General features: G+C 39.8%; 1 protein-coding gene across 2 annotated transcripts in view; it reads right to left on the bottom strand.

Moving 5' to 3' along the window:
- Chmp3 (charged multivesicular body protein 3) overlaps positions 1-25878 on the bottom strand; it is a 47094-nt gene that overhangs the window by 13643 nt on the left and 7573 nt on the right. For both annotated transcript variants that reach the window (XM_087656215.1, NM_172331.1), the window contains 2 exon segments: positions 25036-25096; positions 7867-8046 (listed from right to left, as the gene is read on the bottom strand). In XM_087656215.1, coding sequence (XP_087512341.1) covers positions 7867-8046; positions 25036-25063 — 208 coding nt within the window. In that variant the 5' untranslated portion in view covers positions 25064-25096.

The raw sequence follows: 25878 nt of genomic DNA, 5'->3' as shown, positions 1-25878 counted from the left end.
CTCTATTGCTATTCACTTTATATTTTGAGACAGGGTCTCTCACTAAACATTTCTGTTTTGGATAGGCTGGCAGGCCAGAGAGCTCCTGGGATCTCCCTGTCTCTTAACACCCTCAACCCCATACTAGGGTTATAGGCATGAGTGGCCATGCTCAGTTATTAATGGGTGCTGGGAATTCAAATTCATGTCCTCTTATTTGAATAGCAAGCACTCTGACCCACTGAGCCATCTCCCCAGCCCTAAGACTGAATAATATTCTAATATGTATATGCAACATTTTATTTATCTCTCCATCCACCAATGGACCTTTACACTGCTTCACCCTTTGGCTACTACAATCACATACGGATATGTGATGTACACATATTTGTTTATGCCTCTGCCTCCAATGCTCAAGTACACACCCAGAAGCAGAACTGCGAGATCACATGGTAATGCTATTCCTGCCCCACCTTTGAACCTCTTCCTTAGCTCTTGCTCCCATTCAAACATGCTCATCATCTGTCTTTCTGCAAGCAGCTGCTGTCAGAAAGCTGTACTTGCCAAGTATCTAATCACAACAATATATTAATAGCTGGCAAAGGGTAACATCACCCACCTGGGGACAGCTATATTTTAATAAGAGAACATGTTAAGGGGGAAAAAAATCCCTTCCGAGCAGTCACAGACTAGGGCTAGATACAGAGCTCTAGGGCCAAGACTGGCAAATGGTGCTTAGAAACTGGTTATATGCCTTGCTTGTTCCCTACTCCTAGGATGGAGCCTTTCCTTTGCTTCCTTCTCGGATTTGATCCTGCTACCCCTCAACTGTATTAAATCTCCCAACATAAAACATTCCACCACAGTCACAGATCTCAAGGAGCTGGCCCGGCCAGTCCCAAGTAAACCTTTCTGTTGTAGCATGTTTTCTTCCGGAGTTCTTGTGTCCTTGCTGTCTTCCAGGCTCCCTCCCTCAAGCTTGCTTAGTCGTCACTAAGGCTTTTCCACTCTGCATTCAGATTCACCTTCCAGTCCACACACTGGTTCAGAAACTCATTCCATTCCATTTCCTCTCGGGCCCTAGGGCCTCCATCTTTGGCATGAGACTTCCCTGTGCCTGTAGTTAGTGTTCAAATAGCCCAGACTTAGTTCTCCATACCCACAGTATGAAGTTACTTCCCTTACCTAACTGTGAGAACTTTGACTGCAACCTTCCTTTGCAGCCCCACTTTCCACTTTCTCCTTAGTGCACTCATGTGTCCTGAACACAGCCTGAAATACTTCAGCTGTCTCTGTGCACTTACTCCTTCCACTCAGATTCCTCCCTCAATCTCCTCAAATTTTAAGGAGGTAGAGGCAGGTGGATCTCTGTGAGTTTGAGGACAGCCTGGTTGACAAAGTAAGGTTTGGGTCAGGCAAGAGTTGTTACACAGAGAAACTCTGTCTTAAAAACAAAACAAAACAAATGTTATGAAAGGAAATGAAAACGTTAGTCTGAAAAATCCAACAAATGACTAAAGTCACTTGCTTTCAGAAGAAAAGACAGTAAAAGGAAACATATACAAAAGAACTGAAAGGTTCAAGTTCCCAAATGGAAATAACATCCAGGAATAGCTATGGGACTCTTCCCTTAGAAAACCCAAAGGAGGAGAGAAGCAATGTAACCTAGATTGCCAGGGGGGACACAGGGACTGGGTGAGGACACCAGACAGGAAATGCATTGGTAAGCTAATGACAGATCTTACTAATCTACCTGGCTGTTTACTCTAGCTTTGTAGACTTACATTTTACCATAATAAAGAATTATATTAAAAAACAATTCAGAAAGGCTCAACACAGAAATACTTACCAGAACAAGTGAAACTCTTCTTCCCTTATTCTGAGCCCTCAGTTTGAAGCATCTTTTCTGATGTGTTGACCCTCTTGTACTTATTTACACACTTGCACAAACACATTCTCCCATTTACCCTCACAGCACATGCTATACCTACAGCCCTCAACCTTGCTTTCCTAGGAAAATGGCTTTCCTAGTACCCTCCTGCTGCCAAGTGGCATGTCAAGCTTGAATATGCCACAATTTATTGGGTCAATCCCTCACTGAAGAAAACCAAAATACTATCAGTTCCACTATTGGCAATGTCTTTGCAGTGTTGGCTTTAAGTATCTGCATTTTACTCACTCGGTAAATTTTCCTGTTTACAAATATATACAATTACAAAATTATTGCAAAACAAAAGAAACATCAAAAAAATTTAAAGTAAAATGAACATGAATGACAAAAATTGTATATGATGTGGTACTTCACTTAAACTACTGCTTTAGTGAGGGTGATCCTGTGGGAAAACACTGGAGAGCCCTGTCTACACAAAGTCTTGTATGTTTGACTGCACTTCTCTTTTATGACTACTGAAAATTCTTGCATTCAATGGTAATTACTTGGCAAGGCCATTAAATACAGTAGGTTTGACTCCATTTTTTTCTTTTTAATTGTTATTGTCTTGAAACAGGATCTTTCTATGCAGCCCTGGCTGTCCTGGAACTGGCTATGTAGACCAGGTCACCTCCAACTCGCTGACATCCACCTGCCTCTGCATCGGAAGTACAGAGATTAAGGTGTGCACCAACATGCCTGTCAGAACTTTGCTCTCTCCATGTTACACTACCATGATTAAAATTGGTACCAAGTCAAAAATGCAAATGAGGAAGTTAAAATTTCATGAAAGTAAATGATTTTAAGATGACCCATAGACACATATGTCAAGTTTATAAACAATTGTGAAAAATGACTTAAAATTTGGTTAATGCTCAAAGAAAAATCACAAGACAAAGAATATATTCTTTGACTCCTCTGTAAAATCTACCAGAATGAAAATGGCTGGCCTTACTAGGAGTGATGGCCCATGTCTTTGATCCTAGCACTGGATGACAGAGGCAGATGAATCTCTATGAGTTCTAGGCCAACCTGATCTACAGTCAGTTCCAGCATAGGATAGGGGATAGGATAGGATAGGGGATAGGATAGGATAGGATAGGACAGGACAGGACAGGACAGGACAGGACAGGACAGGACAGGATAGGATAGGATAGGATAGGATAGGGGAGGGGTTAGGATAGAGGATAGGATAGGGGATAGGATAGGATAGGATAGGATAGGATAGGGGAGGGGAGGGGAGGGGATAGGATAGAGGATAGGATAGGATAGGGGATAGGATAGGATAGGATAGGATAGGATAGGATAGGATAGGGGAGGGGAGGGAAGGGGAGGGGATAGGATAGAGGATAGGATAGGATAGGGGATAGGATAGGATAGGATAGGGGAGGGGATAGGATAGAGGATAGGATAGGATAGGATAGGATAGGGGATAGGATAGGATAGGATAGGGGAGGGGATAGGATAGAGGATAGGATAGGATAGGATAGGATAGGATAGGATAGGATAGGATTGGGGATGGGATAGGGGAGGGGATAGGATAGAGGATAGGATAGGATATAGGATATAGGATATAGGATATAGGATATAGGATATAGGATAGGAGATAGGATAGGATAGAGGATAGGATAGGGGATAGGATAGGATAGAGGATAGGAGATAGGATAGGATAGGATAGGATAGGATAGGATAAGATAGGATAGAATAGGGGATAGGATAGGGGATAAGATAGGAAAGGGGATAGGATAGGATAGGGGATAGGATAGGATAGTGGAGAGGAGATAGGAGAGGAAATAGGAGAGGGGAGAGGAAATAGGAGAGGGGAGAGGATATAGAAGAGGGGAGAGGAGGGGAGGAAAGGAGAGGAGAGGGGATAGGATAGGAAGGAAAGAAGGAAGGAAAGAAAGTAAAAGGAGAGGAGAGGAGAGGAAAGGAGAGGAGAGGAGAGGAGAGGAGAGGAAAGGAAAGGAAAAGGTTGACTGTGAATTCACTGACTAGTCTCTACCTTCCAAGTTCTGACATTACAGACACTGTGGCACCTTGTCTACCTAACAATTCCTATAAATACTTTCATGCTTGAGAGCATGTCTGACATGAAAGAAGGTATATATTTAAAACCTAATATAGCCAAAATGACTTTCATAAATTTTGAATCAATTATTAATTACATTGAGATGAGTAAACGCAGACTCGAAGACATTTCTGTTGATTTTGATTTGGAAAGTCATGTTTCACATGAGTCTACTTTAGGTTGCTATACCTTGGTAAGTGATGGATGTTGGAGAATAACTTTTAGGATCAAATCTGGGTTGTCAGACTTGACAACAAACACCTTTATCTGCTGAGAGCCATCTCACCAGCCTCCAGAAACCTATACCCTTGGACAGAAATGTGATTATTTCATTTCAAAGCATATTTGGGGGCTAGGGATATAGCTCAGTTGATATGGTACTTGCTGAGGACGCACAAAACCCTAGTTCCATTCCCCAGCTTCACATAAAACCAGGCGCAGAGACACATGTTCTGTGACCCCAGTACTTATGGAAAAGCAGAGGCAGGAGAACAGAGGTACAAAGTCATCTTCTACATAAGGAGTTCAAGGCCAGCTTGGGCTACATGAGCTCCTCTAGCCAACAGCACAGCTTGAATTTCTTATTGGAATTGAGAATTTTTTATATATCCATTTACTCTTCTCTGTCTTGGTGTAATTTTTTAAATGGTTTTCAGAAGGCTTTTGATTGCACTCTATCAGCTTTTGCTTATTACAATTGCTTAGTCACATCTTCTTTTGACTTTGTAGAGAATAATTTTAAACTAGTTCAGAAACTTTAAAACATTTTATGTTCCATTTATCAACCTTTTCCTTTATAAGATTTAATATTTGACTCTGAAAACATTTTTTTCATTTCATCTTCTTATAAATGTTAAATATATTTTCTTCTAGTGCTTTTGTGATTTTTTTTTCCTGGAGCTGAGGACCGAACCCAGGGCCTTGTGCTTGCTAGGCAAGCACTCTACCACTGAGTTAAATCCCCAACCCCTGTGAATTTATTTTTTATCTTCAATATTTGGTCCATTCAGAAATTATTTTAGCAAAACAGATGGATTCCTAAAGCAGATTTAAATGCAGGATATAGTTTCCTAATTTCCTAACTCAAAATTCAAAGTAAAAAGATACATGCTATTTCTGAATATGAGTCTCTTAGCTGCCTAAATATTAGAATTTCTAGGATGACAATGCTTTATGTGCACAGTAAGCAAAATATACTTGAAAACCAGAAGCAAATACACTGAACTGAATTTAAGGAAAAAAAAAAAAAGGTAAAGGAGGAAGCAGGAAAATCATGAGTTCCGTGCCAGTGTAAGACCTTGTCTCAAAAACAACTATCATTGGAGCTGGAGAAATGGCTCAGCAGTTAAGAACACTGATTGTTCCTTCAAAGTTCAATTCCCAGCAACCACAAGGTAGTTCACAACCATCTGCAATGAGATCTGATGCCCTCTTCTGGTATGTCTCAAGACAGCTATAATGTACTTATATACATAAAGTAAATAAATAAATCTTAAAAAACAAAGACAACCATCATTAACAAGACTGACGACCCCCCCCCCAATTAAGCCTAATGCATTTGACCTAAGTCAAAGAGATGAAAAGGTACAAAGGCACTATTCAAGATTTTAGCTTTTAGTTAATACGGGGATATCACACTATTGCTGAGAAATCTTACAAATACCTAAGAAATAAGCAGACAATGTACATGAGAAGCAATTATAATGAAAATGGGCAGTGAAGGTGCCTGAGCCCAGGTGACTTAAGGAAGTCTCACCTGGAAACAGGGTTAGTACAGAACATTTAGACCTAGACACCTGGTAGATAAGGGATCTAAAATGAGATACCATATAGTCTGCATTTCTTGAGAGGGTTTCCTGAAACTCAGGAGTTATAAAATCAAAACTGGGAGGTAGAAAAAGAAACTGGCTGGAAAAACTGAACTAATAAATAGAGCTGGAGGGATGGTTTAGTGGTTAGGAACATCTGTTGTTCTTGCAAAGGATACTGTTTGTAACTCTAGCTAGCCCCAGGGGAGATAAGACACCCTCTTCTGGCTTTTGCCAGCACTCACAAGCATGTGCATAGATATACAGATAAATAAAAATAAAATAAAAGAGGGCTGGAGATATGGCTCAGTGGTTTAAAGCACTGGCTGCAATAGTAGAAGACCTGGGTTTGATTCTCAATATGCACACGGCAACTAATAGTCTATAGAATTCCAGTTCCACTGGACAGGATGTCCTCTTATGCAGGTATTCCACACACATATTGCACAGACATACATGCAGGCAAAACAATCACATACAGAAAGGAAAGCTAAATAAAATGTTTAAAAATATATAATAAAAGTCTCTGAAAAGTGAAATAATGAATCAAGTGTTCTCTGCTCCACATTTAATATTAAAAGTATATAAAGAAAACAACTACATACTACAGAGAAACAGTAATAGTGTTTGAACCTGCCTCTGAGTGTGCTCTTCACACTCTTTTCTAAGCTAGAGATACACCCATGGTTAGACAGACAAGGTGTCTGGCTCCAGTAGAACACAATGTATACATTAAGAATACATGCTGGGCATGGTGGTCCATTCCTTCAATTCAGCAATCAGGAAGCAGAGGCAAATGGACCTTTTTTAATTCAAGGCCAACTAGGTCTACACAATTGAGACTCAAAACAAACAAACAAATAAACAAGACTAGGGATATAGCTCAGTGGTCTATCACTTGCCTAGCCAATACAAGGTTCTATGTTCAATTCCGAGCACTATTTTAAAAAACTAACCAAACAAGTTAATGTCATTAGAAATCAATACTTAGAAGCCAGGCTTGGCAGCACAAGTCTTTAATCCCAGCACTTGAGAGGCAGGGGCAGGCAGATCTCTCTGAGTTTCAGGCCAACTTGGTCTATAAAGTGAGTTGTGGGACAGCCAGAACTGTCACATAGAGAAATCCTATTAAGAAGGGAGAGGGAGAGGGAAAGGAAGAGGGAGGGGGAGGGGGAGGGGAGGGGGAGGGGGATGAGGAGAGGGAGAGGGGGAGGGGGAGAGGGAGAGAGGGAGAGGGAGAGAGGGAGAGGGAGAGAAGGAGAGAGGGAGAGAGGGAGAGGGAGAGAGAGAGGGAGAGGGAGAGGGAGAGGGAGAGGGAGAGAGAGAGAAGGAGAGAGAGGGAGAGGGAGAGGGAGAGGGAGAGGGAGAGGGAGAGGGAGAGGGAGAGGGAGAGGGAGAGGGAGAGGGAGAGGGAGAGGGAGAGGGAGAGGGAGAGGGAGAGTTAAGTTGTCGGCAGAAGCTTTAGAAAAGGCTTTATTGTGTGCCTAACATCTTAATTGAGACCTGTAAGACAAGAACTAATCGTTTAAAGAGATGGGGACACCATGTATTTGCAGAGAGATCCTCAAATGTAAAGGCTCTAAGATTAGCATAAGCTGATCCAGTTCCAGGGACAGAAAGAGCAGTACAGATGGATATAGGGAAGAAAGTAGACAAGGAAGAGATCAAGTCCGAGTACATAGGACTTGCAAGATCAAACCAAATCTGAATTTTAATCAAATGCTATGAGAAGGCATAACACCTAAACGGAATACTCAAAAGCAGATGTTATTTATGAAGAGTGTCAAGGGCTGGGTGGAGTATGGATTGCAACTGAACATATACATTCAATATGTTCTAATGTCTAAACAAAGATTTCTATGTAGATTTATTATTACAAAAACCATTGGCAAAAAAGTGATTAACAATAATAGTAACAATTATATTCTACGTTTGTACAGTACCCTACTTAGGACAACGTAAAAAGTTAACAACAATAAACAAGCAGCTTTGAGCCTCATCTTCCTATGCAAGGAAACCAGTGTTGGCGTAACAATGGCAGCAGCATTATTGGGGGATGTAAGGTACCTGGGCCTTACCAAGTTGGTTCTTCATGCCCATGAGCACAGAGTTCATGTGTGCTTTGGATGCATAGAGCTTGCTCACAGCCTTCCTTGACCTGATCATCTCCTTGGCCAGAACCACACAGACTTCTTTTTGGCCCTTCTTGGCTGCATCTTTCACAGACCGTTTTACTTTCTCTTCTTCTCTTTGGATATCTAAATTTAGAACAGAATGTCAAAAGCCATGTGTAGGGGCTGGAGAGATGATTCTGCAATTAAGTACTTGCTTCCCAATCTTGAGACCAGAGTTCAGAAGTCACAACCCACAACAGAGAGCTCACAGTACCTAACTCCAGCTCCAAGGAATATGATACCCTCTTATGGCCTCTTTGGCCACCCACATACTTATATAAAAACATACACCCACACACACCACACACATACACATACACACACACGGGAAGGGCAAACTGGGCTTGGTAGCACTCAAAATGTTTTTATTATAATCTAAATGTATCTGTAAGTAGAAAACTATCTGAGGATATAGATGAAATAAAATATTAATACATGGGTATTTATTACTCCCTGAAACAAGACTAACATAATTTGACAATAAGCAGAAGTACAATCCTGAAGTATAATACCTTAAAAGCCTTTGTGAGGCTGCTCTAACACTGCTTGGTACCTATCTGTACTAAGGAGCTTTAGAAGACACTGTGCACGTATCTCGGAGCTTACTCTGACCATCCGTATGGAGCTTTCTTACTAGTATGTGAGCACAATCTCTGAACAGTAATTGTTAAAAATCTACAACTTAAAGAGAAGCCAAACACATTAAAGCATTGTATCAGCACCAACTAGAGTGAAGACATGTCTGTATTAGTATGCTTTATACCATATATAAACCAGTAAACACTTCTGGATTTTAGAAACTGTATCAAAATACATATAACACAATTTACCATCTTGGCCACTCATAATTCTACAATTAAACAGCGATCTGGACCAGCAGGTCATTCTTCTATGACAGGGTCATGAGGGGGAAGTTTAGGAGATCAGAAGATAAAGATAGAAGATAATAAAATTTGTGACCATGTCTTACACAAGCTATGTCTCATGACAACCAAATTTATTAAGAAGTACAGCATCTTACATACTATTTTTAGGAGAAAAATTAAACCATCAGCAGGAGCTCTAGTAGAGTGGGACTAGGCCACCAAGAAACTAATCAAACAATGCTGCACATATGGGACATTACAGACTGAGTGCACAACAGCCTTGGGAATGATAATCACAGCTCTTTTGCAGTGGGAAGAGTTGCTTTCTCAGGCCCCCATCTCCCTCCAGTGGGCTCCCTGATGATAAACTGGCTGAGTAAATCCAAGGCTGGATCAGGACAGAGATGTGGGCCAATCACCCATCCTTTCTTTAAACTGAGCAACTCTAAATTAGGGGAGGAAAGCTCTTGAGAGACTTCAGAAACTCTACACCCAAGAAGACAGTGGATTTTCTGGCTTCCTAAATTCCCCCTCAGCTTTGCAGGTCTTTTTCCCTGTATATCTGCTACATACCTGTGTCTGTCTGCTGTTATCTTTGTGTTTGTAATTTCTCCACTACTACCTACCACACACCAGATTGTTTTTCTGCATTTTAATTATTTAACTGGCAGAGATAATGAACCTGATGAAAGATTGTATCAATGTTAGCTAAGGAGACCAACCTTCATTTTGGAGGAGGAAGTACCACAAAAACACAGTATTTTATATTTGGAAAAAGAAAGCAACTCCTACATTGGGCACTATTCAGTGGCAACTTCCTATTCTACAGCACTGGACAAGACTTAAAGGAAATTCAAATTATTTGTAAGGTTTAAGCATGGTGGTACACACCTATAATCCCAGCACTCAAAAGACAGAGGGAGAAGGATAATTCTAAATCGACTTGGGCTAACTTACTCCCAAAAAAGTTGCTTGAAAAAATCTAGGTGCAGTTGCTTTGTATGTTGTGAAAATCAGAAAGAATGTGTGAAGGAGCTCTATATTCTCCATCTTCAGACTCTGTCCTGAAACCCTGAAATGGGACAAGAAGCACCATCTTCATTGCTCTTTCCCGAGATTATTAACAAATACAGAGAGGAACAGGAAGTCTAAGATAGGTCTAACATGGCCAGGAGGTAGAATCGTTTCAAGATGGTGTTAAATTTGACTTCTTAATTATATTAAGTACCTTTACAAGGTTTATCAGACGGCAGGTTTCTTATAACTATCTTTGGATATACTGACTTATGGAGTGAGTCAGAAAGCCCTCTGTACATTTTTATAAGCTCACAAACTAATATTAGCACTTCCATGAATGTTTGGTAAAATTCATCAGTGAAACCATTAGATTCAAAGATAGTATTGTGGTTGAAAGGCTTTTTGTAATCATTGATTCAATAATCAAGGTTGATTAAGAAATGAGACTTGAATTAGGGACAAACAAGCAATCTTATTTAGAGGATGTTCCATGCACATCTAAGAAAATGCATATTCTGCTGTTGCTGGAAATTCTATACATATCTAAATAGATATGGCTGTTTTCTTCCATTGTCCTAATACATTTCTTTACTTAACCATTTGAAACAAGTGAAGTCTCCTACTATTATTGAAATCCTACTAATTCTTTCCATTCTTTTTCCCTTTTCTCTTTAAGGGTTTAGTTAGGTGGAAAATATATATGATCAGGTACATATTAGATTATATTAGAAGTTTTATTAATATAATAAGATCTTTTTCTCAGGAAATTTTTAATGGTTTAGAGTTTGGTTTACCATGATGTAAAGTTACACCCATCCTCTTGGTTAAATCTGTGATGTAGTATCTTTTTCTAACTTTGTATTCTCAATCTATTTGTGGTTTTGGATTTAAACAGAATTTGCTGTAAAACCACATATACTTCAACATTGTCCTTTAATGCTTTTGATTAAATAGTTTAGTTCATCTATATTTAAAAATGAATTAAATACAGATATTGTGATTCATGCCTATAATACCAGCGCACTGGAGAGTGAGGCAGAAGTCAGACAGGCAAGCATATGGAAAACTTAGCAAGCTGGGCATCTATTTTGCTTGGGCTATGCACACATCCCTCTCCTAACAAAGCACCTAGCAAACCAGGAAAGACCCTCATCTGCATTAAGCTGCATAATCACACTGCTCCAAACAATGCAATAAGTCTTATCTCCTTAGCAGCCTTTAATAACACCCCTTTTGTGAACAGCTTCCGTTCAAATATATACCAGGACAGAGCCAGGCACTGAAGGCACAGTCCAGAACTAGTTTTGGGTGTGAATAATAGTAAGGTAAACTGTCTTCTGAGTGAACATTCAGAAAAGAAATGCTCATGCTTATGTATGTTGAGTATGTACATAATTAAAATAAGCTGCAACAGAGAGAGAAGGCTCAGAGGTTATGAGCACTGGCCACTCTTCCAGAGGACCTAGGTTTAATTTCTAGCACCCACATAGCAACTCATAACTGTCTATAACTCCTATTCCATGGGTCTGATATGCTCACACAGACAAAAAGCAGTCAAATCACAAAAATACATAAAATAAAAATAATTTTTATGTCTTTTTTTTTTTTCGGAGCTGGGGACCGAACCCAGAGCCTTGCGCTCGCTAGGCAAGCGCTCTACCGCTGAGCTAAATCCCCAACCCCAAAAATAATTTTTAAAAAAATCAACAGTAACATAGGCTGTATATGATACCAATGAACTATTTGTGCTAATATCACATATTTTATTTCTGTATATTATATGCCACAATACATTATTATAAACATTTTTAAATAATGAAAGAAAAAACATTGTTTAATTGCATTTAATTATGACCAGAATGTTTCATTCTTTGTATTTTTCTAGGTTTGATTTTTCTTTGCCCAACAATTTCTAAAGATTTTTGTTTTGTTTTGTTTGTTTTCGTTTTGGATATTTTACTTACATTTCAAATAGTATCCTCTTTCCTGGTTTCCCCTCCGGAAAACCCTTATCCCATTCCTCTTCCCCCTGCTTCTATGAGGACGCTCCTCCACCCACCCACTCACTCACTCCCACCTTTCTACCCTGGCATTCCCCTACACTGGGGCATTGAGCCTTCACAGGACCAACAACCTCTCCCCCCACTGATGCCCAACAAGGCCATCCTCTGCTACACATGTGGCTGGAGCCATGGGTCTCTCCATGTGTACTCTTTGGTTGCTGGGTTAGCCTCTGGGAGCTCTGGGGTGTCTAGTTGGTTGATATTGTTGTTCTTCCTATAAGTTGCAAACCCCATCATCTCCTTCAGTCCTTTCTCTAACACCTTCATTGGGAACCTCTTGCTTAGTCCAATGGTGGGCTATGATGGGCTGAGAGCATCCGCATCTCTATTTGTCAGGCTCTGACAGAGCCTCTCAGGAGACAGCTATATCAGGCTCCTGTCAACAAGCACTTCTTGGCATCCACAATAGAGTCTGGGTTTGGAGTCTGTATATGGGATGGATCCCCAAGTGAGGTGGTCTCTGGATTCTTTTTTTTTTTTTCGGAGCTGGGGACCGAACCCAGGACCTTGCGGTTGCTAGGCAAGCGCTGTACCACTGAGCCAAATCCCCAACCCCTGGATTCTTTTATGAATGTGGGTACCCTTGCACATGGAGCACAGATGTTCAGAATTGAGAATTCATCTTGGTAGATTTTTCCGTTGAAAAGTATGATGTGTCCTTCCTTATCTTTTTTAATTAACTTTTGGTTGAAAGTCAATTTTATTCTATATTAGAATGGCTACTCCAGCTTGTTTCTGGGAACCATTTGTTTAGATTTTTTTTTCCAGTCTTTTACTCTAGGGGTAGTATCTGTCTTTGTCACTGAGGTGTGTTTCCTATATGCAACGAAGTGCTGGGTACTGTTTACATATCCAGTCTGTTAGTCTATGAGGTTTTTATTGGGGAATTGAGTCTCTGGATGGTCTTTCCTTCAGTCTCTGCTCCACTCTTTGTACCTGTATTTCCTCCTGTGAATATTTTGTTCCCCCTTCTAAGAAGGACTGACGCATCCACACTTTGGTCTTCCTTCTTCATGAGATTCATGTGGTCTATGAAGTTAATCTGGGTTATTCCAAGTTTTGAGGTAATATCCACTTATCAGTAAGTGCATATCATGTGTGTTCTTTTGTGGTTGGGTTACCTCACTCGGGATATTTTCTAGTTTCATCCATTTGCCTAAGAATTGCATGAAGTCATTGTTTTTAATAGCTGAGTAGTACTCCACTGTGTAAATGTACCACATTTTCTGTATCCATTCCTCTGTTGAAGGGCATCTGGGTTCTTTCCATTTTCTGGCTATTATAAATAAGGCTGCGATGAACATAGTAGAGCATATGCCCTGTTATATTTTGGAGCATCTTTTGGGTATATACCCAGGAGTTACGGTATAGCTGGGTCCTCAGATAGTCCAATTTTCTGAGGAACCACCAGAAAGATTTCCAGAGTGGTTGTACCACCAACAATGGAGGAGTGTTCCTCTTTCTCCACATCCTTGACAGCATTTGCCGTCACCTGAGTTTTTGATCTTAGCCATTCTGACTGGTGTGAGGTGGAATCTCAGGGTTGTTTTGATTTGTATCTCCCTGATGACTAAGGATGTTGAACATTTCTTTAGGGGCTTGGTGGCCATTTGATATCTCTCAGTTAAGAATTCTTTGTAGAGCCCTGTACCCCATTTCTTTTTTTTTTTTTTGGTTCTTTTTTTCGGAGCTGGGGACCGAACCCAGGGCCTTGCGCTTCCTAGGCAAGCGCTCTGCCACTGAGCCAAATCCCCAACCCCCTGTACCCCATTTCTTAATAGGGTTATTTGATTTTCTAGAGTCCAACTTCTTGAGTTCTTTGTATATATTAGATATTGCTCTCTACCAAATGTAGGATTGGTAAAGACCCTTTCCCAATCTTCTGGTTGCTCTTTTGTCCTAATGACAGTGTCCTTTGCCTTACAGAAGCTTTGCAATTTTATGAGGTCCCATTTACCTTAGAGCATAAGCCATTGTTCTGTTCAGGAAATTTTCCCCTGTGCCTATGTGTTTGAGGCTTTTCTCACTTTCTTTTCTATTAGTTTCAATGTATCTGGTTTTAAGGGGAGGTCCTCGATCCACTTGGACTTGAGCTTTGTACAAGGTGATAAGAATGAGTTGATTTGATTCCGCTACATGCTGCCCACCAGTTGAAGCAGTACCATTTGTTGAAAATTCTGTCTTCTTTCTACTGGATGGTTTTAGTTACTTTGTTAAAGATCAAGTGACCATAGGTATGTGGGTTCATTTCTCAGTCTTCAATTCTATTCCATTGATCTACCTGCCTGTCTCAGTACCAATACCATACAATTTCTATCACGACTGCTCTGTAATACAGCTTGAGAATAGGTATGGTGATTCCCCCAGAAGTTCTTTTATTGTTGAGAATAGTTTTCACTATCCTAGGGTTTTTTGTTATCCCAAATGAATTTGCAAACTGCTCTAACTCTATGAACAATTGAGTTAGAATTTTGATGGGGATTGCATTGAACCTGTAGATTACTTCCGGCATGATGGCCATTTTTACTATATAAATCCTGCCAATTAATGAGCATGGGACTCTTTCCATCTTCTGAAATCTTCTTTGATTTCTTTCTTCAGAGACTTGAAGTTCTTGTCATACGATCTTTCACTTGCTTGGTTAGAGTCACACCAAGGTATTTTATGTTATTTGTGACTATTGTGAAGGGTATCATTTCCCTAATTTCTTTCTCAGTCTATTTATCATTTGAGTAGAGGAAGGCTACTAATTTGTTTGAGTTAATTTTATACCCAGCCACTTTGCTGAAGTTGTTTATCAGCTGTAGAAGTTCACTGGTATAATTTTTGAGATCATCTGCAAATAGTGATATTTTGACTTCTTCCTTTCCAATTTGTATCCCTTTGACCTCCTTTTGTTGTCTAATTCCTCTGGCTAGAACTTCAAGTACTATATTGAATAGGTAGGGAGACAATGGGCAGCCTTGTCTAGTCCCTGATTTTAGTGGAATTGCTTCAAGTTTCTCTCCATTTAGTTTGATGTTGACTACTAGTTTGCTGTATATTGTTTTTTCTATGTTTAGGTATGGGCCTTGAATTCTTCATCTTTCCAAGACTTTTATCATGAAGGGGTATTGAATTTTGTCAAATGCTTTCTCAGCATCTAATGAGATGATCATGTGGTTTTTTTTTCTTTGAGTTTGTTTATAAGTTAATTAAGTTGATGGATCTCGTATACTGAACCATCCATCTATCCCTGGGATGATGCCTACTTGATCATGATGGATGATCATTTTCATGTATTCTTCAATTTGATTTGCAAGAATTTTATTGAGTATTTTTGCATCGATATTCATAAGGGAAACTGGTCTGAAGTTCTCTTTCTTTGTTTGGTCTTTGTGTGGTTTAGGTATCAGCGTATTGTGGCTTCATAGAACAAATTGGGCAGTGTTGCTTCTGTTTCTATTTTGTGGAATAGTTTGAAGAATATTGGTATTAGGTCTTCTTTGAAAGGCTGATAGATTCTGCACTAAACCCATCTAGTCCTGGGCTTTTTCTGGTTGGGAGACTTTTTTTTTTTTTTTATTAACTTGAGTATTTCTTATTTACATTTCGAATGTTATTCCCTTTCCCGGTTTCCGGGCAAACATCCCCCTAATCCCTCCCCCTCCCCTTCTTTATGGGTGTTTCCCTCCCCATCCTCCCCCCATTGCTGCCCTCCCCCCAACAATCACGTTCACTGGGGGTTCAGTCTTAGCAGGACCAAGGGCTTCCCCTTTCACTGGTGATCTTACTAGGCTATTCATTGCTAGCTATGAGATCAGAGTCCAGGATCAGTCCATGTATAGTCTTTAGGTAGTGGCTTAGTCCCTGGAAGCTCTGGTTGCTTGGCATTGTTGTTCATAAGGGGTCTCGAGCCCCTTCAAGCTCTTCCAGTTCTTTCTCTGATTCCTTCAACGGGGGTCCTATTCTCAGTTCAGTGGTTTGCTGCTGGCATTCGCCTCTGTATTTGCTGTATTCTGGCTGTGTCTCTCAGGAGAGATCTACATCCGGCTCCTGTCGGTCTGCACTTCTTTGCTTCATCCATCTTGTCTAATTGGGTGGCTGTATATGTGTGGGCCACATGTGGGGCAGGCTCTGAATGGGTGTTCCTTCTGTGTCTGTTTTAATCTTTGCCTCTCTATTCCCTGCCAAGGGTATTCTTGTTCCCCTTTTAAAGAAGGAGTGAAGCATTCACATTTTGATCATCCGTCTTGAGTTTCACTTGTTCTATGCATCTAGGGTAATTCAAGCATTTGGGCTAATAGCCACTTATCAATGAGTGCATACCATGTGTGTTTTTCTGTGATTGGGTTACCTCACTCAGGATGATATTTTCCAGTTCCAACCATTTGTCTATGAATTTCATAAAGGCATTGTTTTTGATAACTGAGTAATATTCCATTGTGTAGATGTACGTTTTCTGTATCCATTTCTCTGTTGAAGGGCATCTGGGTTCTTTCCAGCTTCTGGCTATTATAAATAAGGCTACTATGAACATAGTGGAGCACGTGTCTTTTTTATATGTTGGGGCATCTTGTGGGTATATGCCCAAGAGAGGAATAGCTGGGTCCTCAGGCCATTCAATGTCCAATTTTCTGAGGAACCTCCAGACTGATTTCCAGAATGGTTTTACCAGTCTGCAACCCCACCAACAATGGAGGAGTGTTCCTCTTTCTCCACATCCTCGCCAGCATTTGTTGTCACCTGAGTTTTTGATCTTAGCCATTCTCACTGGTGTGAGGTGAAATCTCAGGGTTGTTTTGATTTGCATTTCCCTTTATGACTAAAGATGTTGAACATTTCTTTAGGTGTTTCTCAGCCATTCGGCATTCCTCAGCTGTGAATTCTTCGTTTAGCTCTGAACCCCATTTTTTAATAGGGTTATTTGTCTCCTTGCGGTCTAACTTCTTGAGTTCTTTGTATATTTTGGATATAAGCCCTCTATCTGTTGTAGGATTGGTAAAGATCTTTTCCCAATCTGTTGGTTGCTGTTTTGTCCTAACCACAGTGTCCTTTGCTTTGCAGTTTTATGAGATCCCATTTGTTGATTCTTGATCTTAGAGCATAAGCCATTGGTGTTTTGTTCAGGAAATTTTTTCCAGTATGGTCGGGGGACTTTTAATAACTGTTTCTATTGCTTTAGGGGTTATGGGACTGTTTAGATGGTTTATATGATCCTGGTTTAACTTGGTACTTGATATCTGTCTATAAAATTGACTATTTTATCCAGATTTTCCAGTTTTGTTGAATATAGGCTTTTGTAGAAGAATCTGATATTTTTAATTTCCTCAGTTTCTGTTATGTCTCCCTTTTCATTTCTGATTTTGTTTATTTGGATAGTCTCTCTGTGCCCTCTGGTTAGTCTGGGTAAGGGTTTACCCATTTTGTTGATTTTCTCAAAGAACCAGCTCCTAGTTTTGTTGACTCATTTTATAGTTCTTTTTGTTTCTACTTCATTGATTTCCGCCCTGAGTTTGATTATTTCCTGCCATCTACTCCTCTTGGGTGTATTTGCTTCTTTTTGTTCTAGAGCTTTTAGGTGTGCTGTCAAGCTGCTAGTGTATGCTTTCTCCAGTCTCCTTTTGGAGGCACTCAGAGCTACAAGTTTTCCTCTTAGCACTGCTTTCATTGTGTCCCATAAGTTTGGGTATGATGTACCTTCATTTTCATTAAATTCTATAAAGCCTTTAATTTCTTTATTTCTTCCTTGACCAAGATATCACTGAGTAGAGTGTTCTTCAGCTTCCATGTATGTGTGGGCTTTCTGTTGTTTTTGTTGTTATTGAAGACCTGCCTTAGTCTGGGGTGATCTGAAAGAATACATGGGATCATTTCAATCTTCTTGTATCTGTTGAGGACTGTTTTGTGACCAATTAATTATATGGTCAATTTTTGAGAAGGTATTATGAGGTACTAAGAAGGTATATTCTTTTGTTTTAGGGTGAAATGTTCTATAGATATGTTAAACCCATTTGGTTCATAACTTCTGGTAGTTTCACTGTGTCTGTTTCCATGATCTGTCCCTTGATTAGACTATTACTGTGTAAGGTGCAATATGTGCTTTGAGCTTTAGTAGTTTCTCTTATGAATGTGGGTGCCCTTGCATTTGGAGCATAGATGTTCAGAATTGAGAGTTCATCTTGGTAGATTTTTTTCCTTTGAGGAGTATGAAGTGTTCTTTCTTATCTTTTTTAATAACTTTTGGTTGAAAGTGAATTTCATTCATTATTAGAATGGCTACTCCAGCTTGCTTCTTGGGAACATTTGCTTGGAAAATTGTTTTCCAGCCTTTTACTCTGAGGTACTGTCTGTCTTTGTCACTGAGGTACATTTCCTGTATGCAGCAAAATGCTGGGTCCTGTTTATGTATCCAGTCAGTCTATGTATTTTTTTTTTTTTTGAGCTGGGGACCGAACCCAGGGCCTTGCGTTTGCTTGGCAAGCGCTCTACCACTGAGCTAAATCCCCAACCCCAGTCTATGTCTTTTTATTGGGGAATTGAGTCCACTGATGTTAAGAGATATTAAGGAAAAGTGATTGTTGCTCCCTGTTATTTTTGTTGTTAGAGGTAGAATTATGTTTGTGTGGCTGTCTTCTTTTGGGTTTGTTAAAAGATTACATGCTTGCTATTTCTAGGATGTAGTTTCCCTCCTTGTGTTGGAGTTTTCCATCTATTATCCTTTGTAGGACTGAGTTTGTATAAAGATATTGTATAAATTTGGTTTTGTCATGCAATAACATGGTTTCTTCATCTATGTTAATTGAGAGTTTTGCTGGGTATATTAGCCTGGGCTGGCATTTGTGTTCTCTTAAAGTCTTGTATGACATCTGCCCAGAATCTTCGGGCTTTCATAGTCTCTGGTGAGAAGTCTGGTGACATTCTGATAGGTCTGCCTTTATATGTTACTTGAACTTTTTCCTTACCCTTTAGTATTCCTTTGTTTAGTGCATTTGGTGCTTTCACTATTATGTGACAGCAGTTTCTTTTCTGGTCTAGTCTATGTGGAGTTCTGTAGGCTTCTTGTATGTTCATGGGCATCTCTTTCTTTAGGTTAGGGAAGTTTTCTTCTATAATTTTATTGAAGATATTTACTGGCCCTTTAATTGGGAATCTTTGCTATGTCATATACCTATTATCCATAGGTTTGGTCTTCTCATTGTGTCCTGGATGTTTTGGGTTAGGAGTTTTTTTCCTTTTGCATTTTCTTTGACTGTTGTGCCAATGTTTTCTATGTTATCTTCTGCACCTGAGTGTTCTCTTCAATCTCTTGTATTCTGTTGATGATGTGTGCATCTATGACTCCTGAATCTTTCCTAGGTTTTCTATCTCCAGGATTGTCTCCCTTTGTGATTTCTTTATTGTTTCTATTTCCATTTTTAGATCCTGGATGGTTTTATTCAATTCCTTCACCTGTTTGCTTGTGTTTTCCTGTAATTCTTTAAGGGACTTTTCTTGTTTCCTCTTTAAGAGCTTCCACCTGTTTATCCGTGTTCTCCTGTATTTCTTTAAGTGAGTTATTTATGTCCTTCCTAAAGTCCTCTATTCTCATCATGAGATGTGACTTTAAATCCAAATCTTGCTTTTCTGGTGAGGTGGGGTATCCAGGACTTGCTGTAGTAGAACTGGGTTCTGATGATGCCATGTAGCCTTGGTTTCTGTTGCTTATGTTCTTGCACTGGCCTATCACCATCTGGTTATCTCTAGTGCTACTGTCCTTGCTCTCTCTGACTGAACCCTGTCCCTCCTGTGATCCTGGTTGTGTTAGAACTCCTCAGATTCTAGCTGTCTTTGTGATCCTGTGATTCTGGGATCCTATGATCCTGAATGTGTCAGAGCTCCTGGGAGTCAAGCTGCTCTTAGAATCTGAAATCCTGATGTGACCAAGCACCTGAGATTCTGTTGTGTCAAGAGCTCCTGGGAGTAAAGCTTTCTCAGGGTACTACAGGACTGGATGGGGAGCCAGAGCTCTAGGTTTGCTCTGGGCACAGGTGCAAGCTGGAAGGAACCATGTCTCTGGCTGGGCAGGGTTTGGGTTTCCCTGGTTCCTGTGGGGGTCCCAGTTATGCTGTGTGTTGGGAAAGATATTATGGCCTTAACTGTGATCTTGAGTGTGTCAGAGCTCCAATACTCCTGGTTGTGTATAATCTCCTGGGAGTTGAGCTTCCTCTGTGAGCCTGGGCATTTCAGAGCACCTGGGAGTCAGGCTCTCTGGTTGTTAGAAGAGTGGATGCAAAGCCAGCACCCCAGGTCTGCTCCAGGTCCTGATTCAGACTGGAAGGAACCGGCACTGCTGGCTGGGTGGGTGTTCCTGGGTCCCTGGATACTGGGGGACCCAGTTGCTCTGGGTGTTGGGGCAGTTGTTTTGGCCTCCTTACTTGTTATCAGAACACCTGGGAGTCAAGCTCCCTGTAGATGTGGTAGAAGTGGATGCATAGCCAGTGCCCAAGGTCTGTTCAGGGCTCTGGTTCAGACTGGAAGGAACCTGTGCCACTGGCTGAGCGGGAGTTCATGCATCTTTGGATCCTAGGGGTCCCAGTTACTACCGTGTTGGGACAATTGTTGTGGTCTCCTCACCTGTGATCCTGGGCTCTAGCACATGGGCAAGATTTTTTGTATTTACATATATGCATATTTGCCTACTGAGTATCAGGTGTGCAGGTACCCTTGGAAGCAAGAACAGCGCATCAGATCCCTGGAGTTGGAGTTACTGCTCAGTATAGATGCCAAGAACCAATCCCAGATCCTCTGCAGGAGCAGTAAGTGCTTTTAGTCTCCGAGCCATCTCTATAGTCCCAGGCTACAGTTTCTTTAACATTTCTTATGCTGGCAAAAGGCCAGGCTTTTAGCTTAAAAATATTTAACTTCACTTTAACCTTTGAAGAATATTCTCTCTGAATATAATGTTTTTTTCTTTTTTCCAAGATATGGTTTCTCCATGCAAGCCTAGCTGTCCTTGAGCCCACTCTGCAGACCAGGCTGCCCTTGAACTCAGAGATCCACCTGCATCTGCAGCCCAAGTGCATTTAGTGGGATTAAAATCATGCACCACCACCACCCAGCTTATATATAGAAATTTAATATAAAACTTTCTTCTAGGGGTTGGGGATTTAGCTCAGTGGTAGAGCTCTGGGTTCAGTTCCCAGCTCCAAAAAAAAAGAAAAGAAAAAAAAAACTTCCTTTACCATATTGAAGATACTCTGGTTCACATAATTTCTGATAAAGTTTTAACCATTCTTACTGTTTTCTGTATTTATTTACTTACAGTGTTACAGATTGAACCCAAGCCTCACATATTCGGGCAACAAATGTTCTACCATGGTTTCCTATATTTAATGTGCTTCTTTTTAGGCTGTCTGTCCTATGAGTCAGTAAACTAAACATGCTGTGCTTCAATGTTGTTTTCTCTAATTGATTCAGCTTTGGAATAATTTTTTTTGGCTCTATGGGCCTATTGAAAATATTCAGCTATAATTTCATCTGATCTCTTGATTCTTCTGATACTCAAGTTATACACATTAACCACTTAGCATCATCCACATCCAGAAGGCACAGTAACTTTGTTGTTTTTTTTTTTTTGGTACCATAGTTTGTGTTACAATCTTCAATCTTTTTTATAGTGTCTAATATATTGTTGTATCCATTTAGTGAAGTTTTGCTTTAACTTAGGAATTTTTCTTTTCCTTTTTTTTTTGGCTTATGGTTTTATATTGTTTTATTAACAAAATTTAACAGATATCTGAAGTGGAAACTTCTGGTTTCTTTAGAAAATCAGTGTGTTGGATAATGTGTTGCTGGGGCAAACACATGAAAGAACGTTTCACTGAAGCAGACACAGGTGAAAGGATGTTCTGCTAAAGCAAACATGTGAAAGGACACGTAATGAACAATTCTTCACTGATGATACAGATGTATTGGTTTGCCTTACATGCATTGCTGAGTTCCATTTGTTGTAACTCCATAAAAACACACCAAAAAAAACTTCTCAGGAGGTTCTTGTTGCTTCTTGCTGCTTCTTGCTGCATCAGTGGATTTAGGCCAATTGGCAGAGTGATGCTGGCTGATACAGACTCATATGCTGAGACACAACACAACGGTGAGGCAAGACCCATGGAGGACACATATTTGGAGGTGGTATAAATAGGAACCAACAGAGAGTGAATGGGTCTTGGCTTGCTTATCTAGCTTGCTTTGCAATGCTTCTTGGTCTTGAGTCTTCGCTTGAGATACATAGCCAATATAATTCCTGGCATCCCTGATGGTCCTAGCCCCTCCTGCTGACTTGTGCCAATTCACTGAAGCCTGGCTGTCTCTGCTAAGTGTATTATTGCCGCTGGTTCATGTTTGCTATCCTGACACTACTAAACTGGACTGTTGGTATAGTCATGAAGGGTTTGTGAGTAAACCAAACTGCCCATGATGATTCCTGTGAACTGAACTGCTGATTTCCAGACAACACAGATGGGATTGGCTCCAAAGAACAATTTCTAAACGGTCCACTGCCCCTGTATCCTAATAACCTTTCTTTTCCACTACCTGAGATGGGTGGTGGGCTAGAAGACAGGTAAAAGCATTTATGAACCATTATTAAAAGTAGGGCTGAGAAAAAACCCTCATATTTCTTATCCCTTTTAAGCTTAATTGGGTTTTTTTTGATCTATTACTATTTTCCAATTTATTTATTTGGCTTGTGTAGGTCATTTTTCTATATCCCTGCAGTAGCCTTTTTACTTGGCACTGAGAATGACTGACTGTTAGCTGACATAATTTTGTTGTCCTTTAAAGAGCATTAAGTTTTATTCTGACTGGCAGCTAAGTCACTTGCACATCAACTTCAAGACCTGTTCATAAGCTTTCCTCATAAATATGCCTTTATTCTTACCTTAATTCAATCTGTATTGAATGTCCCAGATTTTAACAAAATCTCTTTACTGTGTTTGCAAAATTAAACCATCTTCCAACCCTTTGTTAGCTTTAGGAACTGTTTAGCTTAAAACTTCCTAGTAGTTGTTCTGTCTGGTTAATTATTCTTTGTCAGTCTCTGCAAATACCACTCTAAGTACATATTCAGCCACAGACTCATACCTTGTGGAGATCATCTGAGTTCTTTCCCTGGTTATGTTCCTCTTCTCTATTACTCATTACCACAAATTTTAGCCTCCCTTGCCCTGATCTCCAAATCTTCAATTTAACGAGACCACCATGTTCTTTTTGGAATCCCTCCCATGTGCCACATTCAAGAAAGTATCTCTAGCAAAAAGATAAGACTATGAGGATTCTCTTTCTGTTTCTTCTGTCAGTATTCACGGTCATCTGTCTACCGTGAAAAGCAGTTATTTCATAGTTGATGCATTCAAACTTTCACTTACAATTGAAGTAGAAATGTTAAAGCCAAAATGAACACAGCTGGGAATAGAATTCTCATCTTTAATTCTTTTTTAAAGTCGTGATACAATAATCCTGCAACACTTTTCTGGTCATCAAGGTTTTTTTTTTTAAAAATCCTTTAAGGAGGAAGAGGATAGTAGAACCCCTACAGTATAATAGTAGAGGCAAGGGAATATTGGAGGTTTAAGAAAGGATAGGACAGACCAGGGAAGTAGCATGCAGGTGATTAGCCAAAACTAAGGCTCTAAAAACCCTTATTACTTTATAAGTTAATTAAAAGTTAATTTCCAAAAAATATAAATGCAGATTAACCTGCATTGATCGACAATACTTCTCTCAGAAGACATGACTTCTTGTGGTAACAGGGAGACCCTAGAAGCACTATAATAGCACAGGCTATAGTCACTATCTTTTGGCTGCCCACCAGAACAAGATGGTAAGGCCATATTGCTGAGGCAGGAGATATTTTGGCCATGAGACATAGAGGAATCAAGCTATAACTGACCTGAGAACTTCCTCCCTACTGGCTAATTTTACAGTGTTGGAAAGTGCTACACAGGCCACTTTGGGGAGGGAAGGAAGCCATCAATATCATTATTCAGCAGCAAACCTTACATACTACAATACTGACCTGCCAGAGAAAAAGCACTCACTAGTTTAAGGATACTGGGGTAGCCAATAGCTTTTCAATTGGATTTGTCATCTGATCCATAGAAGGGAATTCATAGCTGGTACTTTACACCTGGGCAAAAGACTATGGCTTAGGATGTTGAGGTCCTACAGGGTAACCAACTATTGATGGCCTGCTAAACAGTCATGTTGATAGATTAGTGATATTCTACCATGATTTGTGATAAATAGTGAACTCTCCTATAGCCTCATAACTTGGGACTCAAAACTGGTCAAAATGCTGAGAACAAATGACTACTGAGTGTCCAGCCCTAAATGACAGCTAAATCAACATCCCATTCAAAGCTCAGGGAATACCTCAGAAGAAGAGGTAGAAAGAATATAAGCAGGTGGAGGACTGCTGTGAAATACTTCTTCTGGATGTGACATAGCCACTGCACACAGAACTCATTACAGCTATGGATGCCTAAGTATACCTGCACAGATCAAACCAGTCAGAATCCCAACAAACAGTACTGACTGGACCCCATGGGTTACAGGGAGGAGTGTGGATATGAGTATGAAATGGGGGAAGATGACATGGACTGCCTGAGAGGAATGGGAGGGCAATCTGGGGTTAGGTATAATCAAGATACATTGCTTATATGTAGGAAATTGTCAAAGATAAATAAAACTTAAAAAAAAAAAACCTTAATTTAAGCATGACCATTTCTTGGTCACTTACCTTAATTTCAAATGGTACTAAAAAAAGTAACTTTTATTTTGAAATATATTGTTCTGAATTTAAAGTTATATTAAAATATGCAGAGAGTAGAGATAATAGGATTGCGCTGTTCTCTTATGCACAACTTATTTAATGTGCAAGCACCAAGAGCTTTCTTTTGTTCCCTCACAATAGTTTGTGTCAATCATTATCTTTTTTATCCTGAGTATAGAATAAGAAAACAAAATAATGAGGACATCTACACATAATCAGTATGGGAATAAACCGTGTCTTACAATGTAGAGGTGAGTTTACTTTTATGTACTGAAATGAAACAGAGCATTAAGAATAAGAATATAAGAATAGAAAACTTAAAATAGTAATTTACCTCTTATTTGTCTGTCTACAACTCTCATTTCCTTTCTGATCTTCAGTGACCATTCATTAACCTGGGGAAAATTTTAAAAGGGAATCATCAGAAAAGCAAACATTCCTAGACAATTTTGCACATTCTTAAAAATTCTATATTAATTCTACATTGAGTATAGACACATTTATTTTAATTCAGCAGAAAGATCTTTAGGGCCATTTCTTCCTTTCATTCTTTCCTTTTTTTCTTTCTTTCTTTCTTTCTTTCTTTCTTTATTTATTTATTTATTTATTATATATAAGTACACTGTAGCTGTCTTCAGATACACCAGACGAGGGCATCGGATCTCTTTACAGATGGTTGTGAGCCACCATGTGGTTGCTGGGAATTGAACTCAGGACCTCTGGAAGGGCAGTCGGGTGCTCTTAACCTCTGAGCCATCTCTCCTGCCCCCTCTTTTTTCTTTTTAACTAACTCTTCGATCACAGCACACAGGCACTCCAAACTGTTTACAGTCTGGCAGGGAGGAAGAACACTTTTAGAAGACTTGAAGGTATGCTAGTATTTTTTACATGGTACCTGGGCAAGAACAACCTTAGGACAGCAGAAGATCTTCATCCTTTATACATAATTATTTTTAAAACTACTCTGCCTGTGTTGGGAACTTATCTTTTTATATGTTATTTTTCTTCTGTCATGGTAACGCTGAGGCACTAAATGTAGCCAACTGGAGATACTGGGTGTAGGGACTCTAATAACTAACACATTCTCATGCAGAGAACTGCTTTCCAATTCTTTTATTTATTTATTTATTTATTTATTTATTTTTTCCTCAGAGCTGAGGACCGAACCCAGGGCCTT

The sequence above is a fragment of the Rattus norvegicus genome, chromosome 4 (genome assembly GCF_021556685.1).
Source record: "Rattus norvegicus strain SHRSP/BbbUtx chromosome 4, alternate assembly SHRSP_T2T, whole genome shotgun sequence".
NCBI lineage: Eukaryota > Metazoa > Chordata > Mammalia > Rodentia > Muridae > Rattus > Rattus norvegicus.
The sequence above is the reverse complement of the archived record's forward strand: the minus strand, read 5'-3'. Positions and strand labels throughout refer to the sequence as shown.